Source organism: Scardinius erythrophthalmus (genome assembly GCF_964197995.2).
Source record: "Scardinius erythrophthalmus genome assembly, chromosome: 25".
Classification (NCBI taxonomy): Eukaryota; Metazoa; Chordata; class Actinopteri; order Cypriniformes; family Leuciscidae; genus Scardinius; species Scardinius erythrophthalmus.
The window spans coordinates 32,380,390-32,393,723 of NC_138245.1; the positions used below are offsets into that span (position 1 = coordinate 32,380,390).

The following is a 13,334-nucleotide window of genomic DNA, read 5'->3' on the forward strand; positions in this document are numbered from 1 at the left end:
TAAATCAAATACTCACACAGTCTGGTCGATCCAGAGCTTCTACAGCACAACACTGACTTCCAGCCAATCAGAATCGAGCCTCTCCACAGTATTGAACCAATCAGCGCGTGGGAATCGGAAGCCCCGCCCACGCGGTAAATGCAGTGCGCGGGCTTTGGTGAATGAATGAGAGCTGAGCGCGCGCACGCCATAACTTTACTCTGTTGTTTATCCATGTTTATTGATTAATTTCCGAATGTTATTTAGTCCTTTTTATTTCCTTAGTTTCCTCAGTAGTTTATGGCGCGATACTGAAGGCCATTTTAGCTTCGCATTGAAAAACTGAGAGATTATCGGGCGATTCGTGCAGGAAGAGAAGAAAGAGTCTAAAATGGCAGATGAAGCTGATCAGAGATCAGTGTTAGTGGAGATCCCAGAACCACAGGCCAAAGTCACAGGTGAGAACATCATCATAATCATCATCATCATCATCATCATCATAAAAATCAGTTAAGACTCAAAATATGATCCAGTTAGAGACAGTATACAGTGAGTCCAGCTGTTACTGTAATCTCTCACATCACACATGATTGATGAGTATTTTTCACATCATGATGTTTGATGGCTTGCTTATAGTCATGGATTTTAATACACTTTTGTAAGATGCAAAAACAATAGAAGATTCTGGAGTTAATATAAAATGTTCCTCAGATATTTCTTCAGCTCGAGTCACTCTTTATGAGTCCGAGAAGTAACGTTAGCAGCAATTGTTCTCCTAAAATCCTCATCCAATCTTTACAAACAACAACAATGTGGAGAATATGAATATGAAGCTTCTGCCTTTATGTCCTTTAAGAGGATGATGATGATGATGAAGGTCTTTCATGTTCAGCTTTAGTGGTTTAACAGTTTAGAAAAAAACAATCTATAATGAATATTAAATCTATAATGAATCAAATTCATTAATAAATGCTTTTGATTTAAAATAAATTAATGCTTTAAATAATAATATAATAAATCATTTGATTTAAATATATATAATGTTGATTTAATTGACTTAAACTCAAAAATAAATAAAAGATAATAACAGCAAAGTACTATAGTTAGTACAAAAAACTTAATGTAATGTAACAAAAATCTAATAATATTTTATACATATTTCTAATATAAATATTTTTATACTATAATTGTGTGTTTGTACATGAAAATACAAGCTGTGTGTTATTTGTCTGTTATTTGACTCATTGAAAATAAACACCCATTGGTCACTGAAAATCCCACAGCATTCCCTGTAAAGAGTAGAGGTGTAACCCGGTGTCCCGGCCCTTCCCAGTCAGAGCCTCCGAATAATCCCATCACTGAACTGGCTCTATAACTCTCTCTCCTCTCCACTGCAGCTGGTGTGTGTGTGTGTGTGTGTGTGTGTGTGTGTGTGTGTGTGTGTGTGTGTGTGTGTGTTTGTGTGGTGAGCGCACTGGCGCTGTTGTACTGTGGCTGCCGTCGCATCATCCCACTGGTGGTGTTGAGGAGAGATCCCCTGATATGATTGTAAAGCGCTTTGGGTGTACAGTAGTAGATATGAAAGTGCTATATAAATGCCTCATTCTATTCTATTCTATTCTATTCTATTCTATTCTATTCTATTCTATTCTATTCTATTTGGGTCCCTGTTGATCATATTTGTGGATGTAAAACATGTAAAACCGGTTGAACTGATGCAGAATCTCCTGATCCCGCAGAATGCCTGAGAAGATCCTACATGGATATCCTGTGTTCCCGTCTGACTGTCACACACACCTGTGAGTTAGTGTGTGTGTGTGTGTGTGTGTGTGTGTGTGTGTGTGTGTGTGTGTGTGTGTGGTGACTCTCTTCCCTCTCTCCCACAGGTTCCCGGCGGCTCCGGAGTGAAGAGCGTCACGCGTGTAACGAGTCCAAACATCTGATGGACACGCTTCTGCTCGCCGAACAGGTGACACACACACACACACACACACACTACACACTACACACAACATGCTACACACAACACGCTACACACAACACGCTACACACTACACGCTACACACTACACGCTACACTACACGCTACACGCTACACAACACGCTACGCACTACACGCTACACAACACGCTACGCACAACACGCTACACAACACGCTACGCACAACACGCTACGCACAACACGCTACACAACACGCTACACACAACACGCTACACAACACGCTACACACAACACGCTACACAACACGCTACACACAACACGCTACACAACACGCTACGCACAACACGCTACACACAACACACTACACACAACACACTACACGCTACACAACACGCTACGCACAACACGCTACACACAACACACTACACAACACGCTACACACAACACGCTACACACAACACGCTACACAACACGCTACACACAACACGCTACACAACACGCTACACACAACACGCTACACAACACGCTACACACAACACGCTACACAACACGCTACACACAACACACTACACACAACACACTACACGCTACACAACACGCTACGCACAACACGCTACACACAACACACTACACAACACGCTACACACAACACGCTACACACAACACGCTACACACAACACGCTACGCACAACACGCTACACACACGCTGGCGGCTGCAGTGAGAGGAGGAGAGGAGACGGACAGATCACTGAACTTCTCTCTTCTCGCGGTGGATCTGACACCTGTGAGATCAAAGATGGCGGGACTCGCGCTCGTGCACGGTGTTGCTAATAAACGAGATGTAATTTAAGTTCGGTTGCTTTTATATGAAAATAAATATAATGAACAAGACACCCAAAGTACTTATTTAATTCCATTCCAAATACATGTTTATCAATCATTTTTACTTTAACGCAGACATATGTGTTTTTGTTGTTGTTGTTTTTTATAAAAATGATATTGCATAACCCATAGAGATCGCACTGCCGGAGAGTTTGGGAATACTAACACATCATTTATACACATAAAACATGAGATCAGAGTTTTAAAATCAAACATTTTAAAAGAGAACAATACATCACGGTGGTTTAAACCAATGAGCATTAAGCTGTGTGGTTTCCCATCATGCTTTTGCTCAGCGCAGACGGTGGAGAGCAGCTGCGCGCGACTGCAGAATCCACACGGCCGGCTTGCGCTCGCGACACGCGTCAGCATGACATCAGAGCCAGGCGGACCGCACTCGGACACATTTCTAACCGGCATGATCACCGGTGATCGGCTCTGCGCAGATCCTGCTCATCTCAAACAAGCCTGATGTTTAAGAGTCTCAGTTTGATGATGTTTAAGAGTCTCAGTTTGATGATGTTTAAGAGTCTCCTCATGCTCTCAGTCTGTTCAGATGGCGTCGGGCTCGCTGACCTCTGACCTCTCGCTGTTACTGCACGACCTGCACCAGAAGAAGACCAGCGTCTACAGATCCATCCCATATTCCCGCCTCGGATCCAACCGGGACGCCCACTGCTACAGGAAAGCTCGACCACACCTCATGGCATTCTGGGTAATAAAGCTCAGTTCATCCGTCATCTGAGTCACATGATCACACTGAAGATTCTCACTGGCTACGCTTACATGCACAACTTTTGTTTCAATCGGACTGAATTCATTCCGATTAATGAATCCAATCGTATTGTTTACATGAACGCTAAACGTGTGATCGGGTTGATGTGTGCGTTTACACTGGTACACTGGTTCTTTATTTGAGCACTTAATATTTATGCATTTCTGGTCATAATTTGGAGATAATGATGATATGAGCCGTTGTGCCGCTGCTAATACTGATCACAGTAAAGATGCCCAAAGCCAGTCGCGTGTGGATGAGCGTCTGAAGCAGCACTGGAGGGCCGTCGTCCTGCTCCACTCCACACACGCAGAAGAGGAGGAGTATAGGAGGACGAGACACTCGTTTATACCACACTTTATTCAGCCGAAGAACAGCTCGTTCAGCGCGTCACACGTCATTACGCTATTTCTACGTCATTACGCTATTTCTGCGCCATTACGCTATTTCTACGTCATTACGCTATTTCTACGTCATTACGCTATTTCTACATCAGTACGCTATTTCTACGTCATTACGCTATTTCTGCGCCATTACGCTATTTCTACGTCATTACGCTATTTCTACGTCATTACGCTATTTCTACGTCATTACGCTATTTCTACGTCATTACGCTATTTCTGCGCCATTACGCTATTTCTGCGCCATTACGCTATTTCTACGTCATTACGCTATTTCTACGTCATTACGCTATTTCTACGTCATTACGCTATTTCTGCGCCATTACGCTATTTCTACGTCATTACGCTATTTCTACGTCATTACGCTATTTCTACATCAGTACGCTATTTCTACGTCATTACGCTATTTCTGCGCCATTACGCTATTTCTACGTCATTACGCTATTTCTACGTCAGTACGCTATTTCTACGTCAGTACGCTATTTCTACATTATTACGCTATTTCTACGTCATTACGCTATTTCTACGTCATTACGCTATTTCTACATCATTACGCTATTTCTACGTCATTACGCTATTTCTACGTCATTACGCTATTTCTACGTCATTTCACTATTTCTACGTCATTACGCTATTTCTACATCATTACGCTATTTCTACATCATTACGCTATTTCTGTCATTACACTATTTCTACGTCATCATTATGCTATTTCTACGTCATTACGCTATTTCTACTTCATTACGCTATTTCTACATCATTATGCTATTTCTACGTCATTACGCTATTTCTACATCATTATGCTATTTCTACATCATTACGCTATTTCTACATCAGTACGCTATTTCTACATCATTATGCTATTTCTACATCAGTACGCTATTTCTACATCATTATGCTATTTCTACATCAGTACACTATTTCTACATCATTATGCTATTTCTACATCATTATGCTATTTCTACGTCATTACGCTATTTCTACGTCATTACGCTATTTCTATGTCATTACGCTATTTCTACGTCATTACGCTATTTCTACATCATTACGCTATTTCTACATCATTACGCTATTTCTACATCATTACACTAGTTCTACGTTATTACGCTATTTCTACATCATTACGCTATTTCTATGTCATTACGCTATTTCTACATCATTACGCTATTTCTACGTCATTACACTATTTCTACGTCATTACACTATGTCTACATCATTACGCTATTTCTACGTCATTTCACTATTTCTACGTCATTACGCTATTTCTACATCATTACGCTATTTCTACATCATTACGCTATTTCTACATCATTATGCTATTTCTACGTCATTACGCTATTTCTACATCATTACGCTATTTCTACATCATTATGCTATTTCTACATCATTATGCTATTTCTACATCATTACGCTATTTCTACATCATTATGCTATTTCTACATCATTATGTTATTTCTACATCAGTACGCTATTTCTACATCATTATGCTATTTCTACATCATCACGCTATTTCTACATCATTATGCTATTTCTACGTCATTACGCTATTTCTACATCATTACGCTATTTCTACATCATTATGCTATTTCTACGTCATTACGCTATTTCTACGTCATTACGCTATTTCTACGTCATTACGCTATTTCTACGTCATTACGCTATTTCTACGTCATTACGCTATTTCTACATCATTACGCTATTTCTACATCATTACACTAGTTCTACGTCATTACGCTATTTCTACGTCATTACGCTATTTCTACGTCATTACACTATTTCTACGTCATTACACTATTTCTACGTCATTCAGTATTTCTACATCATTACGCTATTTCTACATCATTACGCTATTTCTACGTCATTACGCTATTTCTACGTCATTACACTATTTCTACGTCATTACGCTATTTCTACATCATTACGCTATTTCTGTCATTACGCTATTTCTACATCATTACGCTATTTCTACGTCATTACGCTATTTCTATGTCATTACGCTATTTCTACGTCATTACACTATTTCTACGTCATTACACTATTTCTACGTCATTACGCTATTTCTACGTCATTACGCTATTTCTACATCATTACGCTATTTCTACGTCATTACGCTATTTCTACGTCATTACACTATTTCTACGTCATTACGCTATTTCTACGTCATTACGTTATTTCTACGTCATTACGCTATTTCTACATCATTGCGCTATTTCTACATCAGTACGCTATTTCTACATCATTACGCTATTTCTACATCATTACGCTATTTCTACGTCATTACGTTATTTCTACGTCATTACGTTATTTCTACGTCATTACGCTATTTCTACATCATTACGCTATTTCTACATCATTAAGCTATTTCTACATCATTACGCTATTTCTACGTCATTACGCTATTTCTACGTCATTACACTATTTCTACGTCATTACGTTATTTCTACGTCATTACGCTATTTCTACATTATTACGCTATTTCTATCATTACACTATTATTACATCATTACGCTATTTCTACGTCATTACGCTATTTCTAATTTCTAATATTATATGATATGTGTTTCTGTCTGTTTCTGTATGATATATGCATATAGTCTGACTAGAGTTGAAGTAGAAAGATGTTTCATTTACTGTCATGCATTTGGTGATGCTTTTGAATGAGGTTTATTTGGTATCGTATCAGTTCATGCATTTCCTGGGATGCATTTCATGCATTTCTGAGAGTCAGATTCAGTCGTTCACTCGATCAGAATCAGTGTGTTACGGTTCCTGTGTTCTTCTGTTCTCAGCGCGCGTGTGAGGAAGGAGGTCGTGTGTTCCAGCGTAGCGGCGAGTGGCAGAAGCTCCTGGAGTTCGTTCAGGCCGCGAGTCGTTTATCTGGCGAGCTTCCGCTGTGGGAGACGAGCGAACACAACTCGCTACGAGAGCGATGCTACAACACGCTAGCAGCCTTTTGTATGACAGCGCTGAAGAAACACACACCCAACGCTAGCAGAGCCAGAGGACTACTGCGCAGGTCATACACACACACACACACACACACACACACACACACACACACACATACACAGGGATGGGCAGTATTTCAGATACATGTATTTAAAATTTTGTATTTTGTATTTTAAAGCCTTTGGAAAAAATCAAATGTAATTTGTATTTAAATACATTTAAGATGAGTATTTTTGTATTTTCAAAATACATAAAATACTTTTGGCCAGTCAACCTCTTTATCAGGGTATTGATTTTGTGCATCAACTAGTTCAGACATTCACTAGCTCAGCGTTGGATTAGTGATTTCTTTTGGAATAAGGTGAGAATACCATGATCAATTCTACTTGTTGATTAAAGTTAAAATAGTGCATTATTCACTTCAGTTAACATTAGATATGCACTGAAATGAAATTCTTGGCCGAAGCCGAATAATAATGAAATGCTTGGCCGAAGGCCGAATACCGAATGCAGTGTTTCGCATTTTTTCCATTAATTTTGCCAATTTTTTCACCATTACAATAATTAAATAGTAAAAATGTGCTTTTTACTATTTTGTGTTGCTTTTCAGATAAATAAATCAAATAACAAAAATACAATTTCAAAATATTTATTTAACACTGAACATTTTTTGAACATTCCAGCAGATATTATACAAACAAAGCACAATATAACTTAAAATAAATAAATTAGTAAAATAAAAATAAAAATTCTGCCATCTTTGAAGCCCCCCTTCTTGAATAGCCTATGTTAGGCCTATAACTGACTGCTGAAAGAATGTAACTCTGTATTGTCTACAACAACAAATGTGCATTGAATAGTGCAAAAAATGTGGATGAACCCACAACAAATGAATAACTGTCCTAGACATAAGCCTACTTAGCCTACTTCTTCAGGAAAAGTGGCAGGTTCTTCTTTATGAAAAGTAGCTTCTCTGCTTTGTCCCATGAAAGTCGGTTCCTCTTCTCATCGATGACATGAGATGCAGCACTAAACAGTCTCTCGCTGTCGGTGCTTGTGCATGGAGCAGACAAGTACCTGCAGAATAGTTGAAAATTTTATTGCAGTTTTCTGACAGTTGCTCATTTCAAAACGAACAATGTCTTCAAGATAATGAAATGGTTGAAACCCAGTGTAGGCCTACTATTTGACTACACTGAAAATAGTTAAATTTTCACAAAATACATAATATAAAATATAGGTAACACTTTACAATGTTTCCTTTTGTTAACATTATTGCATTAACTAACAATGAGCAATACATTTGTTATGGTATTTATTAATCTTCGTTAATGTAAGATAATAAAAAATATTTAGTTCATGTTAGTATAAGTGCATTAACAATTTTAACAAATAGGCCTACCACTTTTGATATTTTTTAATTAAAAAATTACAAATTTGATACTTAATTTTAATACTGTATTAGTAAATGTTATTAAATGCTTTTAATAAGGGTTTTTCTTTGTTAGTTAATGTTAAAAATAGAAACTACTTATAAAGTGTTACCATAATCCAAAATATAAATAAAATCTTAAATTAATTTCCCATACAAGTAGCCTACCTGCGTGCCATCTGCGCCAGGTCGGGAAAGCGGCCTTGATTGGTCCTCCAAAATTCGAGAGGGTTATTGCTCCTGGGGATGGGGACTTCTGAGAGATACCCATCTAACTGTTGAGCGGTCGAGCTTGTCCTCTGTCTTGCAAATGGGTTATTCTCTTGGAGGATCTCATCGAACATGTCAGACAGAGAGACTGTGCGTGGCTCATCTGTAGTACGAGCCCGTTTACTCTCTGCGCTGTTTTCATCTCCTGCGCTGTGCATCACCTGACCGTCTCCATCACCTAGCGGCTTTCCCAAATCCAACTCGGCCTGGATCATTTCTCGTGTGCGCATCTTTTTCCCCACATCCAAGTAATGATCTTTATATCGTGGATCAAGCACAGTCGCGATGCAGTACAGGGGTTCTGAGTCCGCCTGACTAAATCGTGTGCTGACAGCTTCTAAGAGCGCACTTTTAGTTGTTTTCACTCCGTGGTCTGTTTCAGCCTGTTTGTTTAAAAGACGCTTTAGTGCTGCAAGTAAGGGTATGACGTCTGCCACAGATGCATCAGATGAGCTTATCTCTTTTGTTATCTGCTCAAAGGGGGCGTGAAGAGAGAGAACGTTCTCGATTAACACCCACTGGTATGCGGTGAATGTCGCGGGCAGGTCATGATCTGCTATGTATGTGGCCAAGACTCGCTTTTGCGCAAAAAGGCTTTCCAGCATATAATATGTACTGTTCCACCTTGTGCTCACATCTTGTTGGAAACGTTTTTGTGGCATTCCGAACTGTTCTTGGATAGATTGCAGGCGCGCATAGGCAAGCGGTGAATGTTTGAAATGGCCAACAATTTTCCTGCCTATCGCTATCACATCTGCTATACTGCGCTGACTCAACAATCCCTCGTTGACCGCCAGTTGAATTGTGTGTGCCATACACCGTATGCCTTTCAGATTGCTATCTTCCATGGCTTTAGCCATATTTCTTGCGTTGTCACTGACTACCGCATGCACTTTAGATCGGTCGATACGCCAAGTGTCAAACATGTTGGCGAACGCCTCGGATATGGCTACAGCTGTATGGGACCCTCTAAACTCTTGTGAGTGAAGCACAATCTTTTGTAGCTTGAAATCTGTGTCGATCCACTGCGCAGTTAAACTCAGGATACTGGTGGGGCTCACATCCGAGCTCCAAATATCAGTCGTGAAGCTGAGGGCTGCAATATCTGTAGCCAAAAGCTCATGGACGTTAGTTGAAACTACGTTATACATCTCAGGTAAGCACACGTCTGAGAAATGCCGTCTACTAGGGATGGTGTAACGGGGCTCAATATGGTCTATAAGCCTGCGAAATCCAACATCCTCTACAACAGAGAATGGTTGATCATCCAATGCGATGAATTCCATTATCCTTTTAGTAATTCCTTTAGCTTTGGCACTGTCATTGGCAAACTTTTTTGTCTTTTCTAAGAAGTCAGCAACAGATGGAGTGGGTGTACTAGGGACTGGGAGCTACTTTCCTTTTCGCTGCTGCTGTTGCCGTAGCCGCCGCCGTGTCTTTCTCGTACTCTGCATGATGTTCGGGGTGTCTTGATTTTAAGTGATAAATTAAACTTGAAGTGCTGTACGTTTTTGCAGATGCACCCCCTCTGGACAATTCAGCAGAACAATGTCTGCAAACTGCCGTTTTTGCCTCTTTCTCTGACACTTTAAAGTGCTTCCACACTGCCGACATGTTTGCTGCATAAAACGTGCGCTTCTCACTCTACGCGGGTTACTATTTGATTGCGTCATTAAAAACGTCATTGTTTGGCAAAATTTATTCGGCCTTTTTACTTTAATTTCGGTGGCCGAACATTCGGTGCATCCCTAGTTAACATGAAAGAATAAAAGAGCACAGACAAGTGGGAAAATAGCGTTAGCCAATCAGTCTTGACCGGTTGTTAATTTTTATCAACTAGCTTGTCAAATGTGTTTAAAGCATTACTGCATGTTAGGGCTGGGTGATATGACACACCGGGCTCTATCTCGCACCCAGCGCAATTGACTTCGTACACTGACGCATGTATCATTCCTATTTTGCACCCGCGCACAGCGGACTCTTCCCTCCACAGACACACGTCGGTAAATTAGGGAATGAACTTGCGCTCCCGGGGGCGGTTCAGGGAAAAGAGGAGGCGTGTTCCGGCGCAAGCGTTCCCTGGTGCTATTTTGCAGTTTCAGAAAACAATTCCGCCACAGACCAGGAGAAACCTCGTCTAAAGTCAGCGGTGCATGTTATTCAGAGGCTATTTTAAGGGCGCATGCTTGGCCATCTACACACAGACGCAGCAGTTCTCATTTTTAGAAAACCATACATTATTACAAGGAAAAATATTAACACACGAGGGAAATCATTGTGGTGTCCATGAAGATGTGAAAAAATAGCTTACACACTTACCCAAATGATCATACGCCTGTTTAAGCGAAGCTAATCTGGGTGTGTTTCTCCATCCCCAATGTCACTTCTCTGTGTTTTACGGCCCTGACCAGAACGTCGGTCTCCTCGGCTGTGAACCGCTCCTGGCAAATCCGCCGTTATAATAGCAATCCGCCATGGAACAAGCGCGCCTGCTCTTAAAGGTGCTGTAAGCGATCCCGGGAGACGTTACTTCTTGTTGACATTCGAATTGTTGTCAAACAAAACGGAGGCTAGCTAGACCCTCCCTCCTCCCCTCCCTTCCGGCATAAAGGAAAGTCCAAATAGTCACTACAAACAAAGTTAAGTTTTACTGATACTTCATTCAATGTGTAATGTCGCCAAGTTAGATAAATGCTTTTATATATTGCTGAACAGAATGCAGAAAAAGAGAAACATTAGGCTATCTTAAAATCGTCTCGCCGCCTGAGGTTATAAATAGCTCCCATACAAGGACGCAATAATATCATGATAACGTTCGCGTTTCCCAGTGAGCATAAACAACGGCGGCGGCGTAAACAAATTTAGTCAAAGTTGTCAATAGCCTATAAATGAACATTCAAATTCATAACAAACAGTGGATGAAAACAATCATTCACACAAATTGTCGCCCTATTGTGAATTTGCTTGATCATTTACAATAGAGATTGATCGCTGCTAGAAACATACATGTTTTATTCACCAAAGTTAGCGCTGACTGCATAGATCTAGCTAATTACATCCTTGTGTTGGTTTGGCGAACATGAACGTCAGTTTAGAAAGAAAAATGGATTTACCTGTTCTGCAAAAACAGAGCAACTATGTCGGATTGGAAGCCGTTCTGCCGGCGGAGTTCTCGCCACCTTTAAAAGGTTTTTCCGATGTAAATTCGGGACTTTGCGCGTTCCTTATCCTTGTCCCTCTTCTTTGCAATTTGTTCATCGGAACGTCGTCTCTTTGGTCGTGTGTCGGCCATAATTCAAACTTCCCTCTTCTGCTTCTCTCTCCTCCACACCCCCTTCACGTGCACGCGCACTAACCCCCCCAAACCCCACCCTCCAATACTTCTCGCCAGTGATTGGCTGGAGCACTGTTTATTATGTTTCGTGGTGCAGGTGAGCCCAGTTTGTTTTTGTTGCCGTTTGTGGAGCCTGTGGTGTCTAGAGAGACCGCGTTTTTTTACAGTGTGTTCAGGGGACAGGCAGCGAGCGGATAGTGAGGAGATGTTGGCTGTATGTGACAAAAAATGTTTTGGCCTAAAAAACGCGTCGCATCACTTACAGCACCTTTAAAGGGAATGTGAGATGACGCTCTGATTGGTTTATTTCACGTTATGCCCAAACCACACCTATGAGTAATGAAGCGACTTCAGACCAACACATTTTAGATTTGCGTCGGAGAGTCATTTATCCCGCCGGTATAATAGCAACAGCGCCCGAGACCCGCCCACAAAGATACTTGCGTTTCAGATCGTTAAAATAGGGCCCAACATATCATAGCGATGATATAAAGTGTGAATTGATGGAACTTTTTCTAAATCGTTCACATAGATGGGCCTATTTCTGGGGTAAGCAAATTTATCCGTGCAACTTTTAGTGAGCAGGAATTATTGGAACGTTGGAGTGGAAAAACAAACACTGATGAATGATACTCCACACACATCTTCAGCTTTTAGTTTTATTGTACATAAAACATTATAATAAAAAAGGGGTAAATAGTGTCAAATGAATCTAAATTAATTCTAAGTTTAGATACACTTTCTAATTTGAATACACTTATAGAAACAAATAAACTTTACATAAACTTACTTAAAAAGCTTTGGACTACCTGCAAAAAAAAAAAAAAAAGATTTTGAAATTCAGTTTATGCTGTGGAATCAAAACTGATATTGAGAACTGCGAAACCATGATATTGTTACTGTGAAGTAAAATTGAGATTTTGGTCAAATCGCCCATCCATATTCTTTGCTAGATAGCAGAAAAGGTTCCCACAGTTTTACATACAGTATGAAGTTTTATATAGTGTTCACCATAAGTAATAGACTATATTGTAACCAGAAATAAGTATATAAATAGCTGCTATTTTGCATAAGTTTATTTGTAATTGCAAGAAAGACAGAAAGAAAGAGTGACAGAGAGGACAGAGATGAGGTTATGAATGAAAAGTCAGTGGCCTATGTAGTTTCTTCATTCACTGTGACCTATCCCTGCACTGGACGGCCAATTTCACATGTATTTTGTGTATTTTCAAAATACAAAATACTGTATTTGTATTTAAATACATTTCCATGTATTTATGCCCATCTCTGCACATACACACTCACACACACTCACATATACACACACACACACACACACACACATATACTCAGTCACACACACTCACTCACA

At 40.2% G+C, this 13,334-nt stretch overlaps 1 protein-coding gene across 1 annotated transcript in view; it reads left to right on the top strand.

The window, feature by feature from the left end:
• The first annotated feature begins 140 nt into the window (after positions 1-140).
• Positions 141-13,334, top strand: part of LOC308685521 (uncharacterized protein) — a 14,411-nt gene continuing 1,217 nt past the window's right edge. Inside the window, exons 1-5 of the mRNA XM_081357351.1 lie at positions 141-437; positions 1,719-1,778; positions 1,866-1,948; positions 3,349-3,516; positions 6,767-6,993. Coding sequence (XP_081213477.1) covers positions 371-437; positions 1,719-1,778; positions 1,866-1,948; positions 3,349-3,516; positions 6,767-6,993 — 605 coding nt within the window. The 5' untranslated portion in view covers positions 141-370. The remainder of the gene's footprint in view (positions 438-1,718; positions 1,779-1,865; positions 1,949-3,348; positions 3,517-6,766; positions 6,994-13,334) is intronic.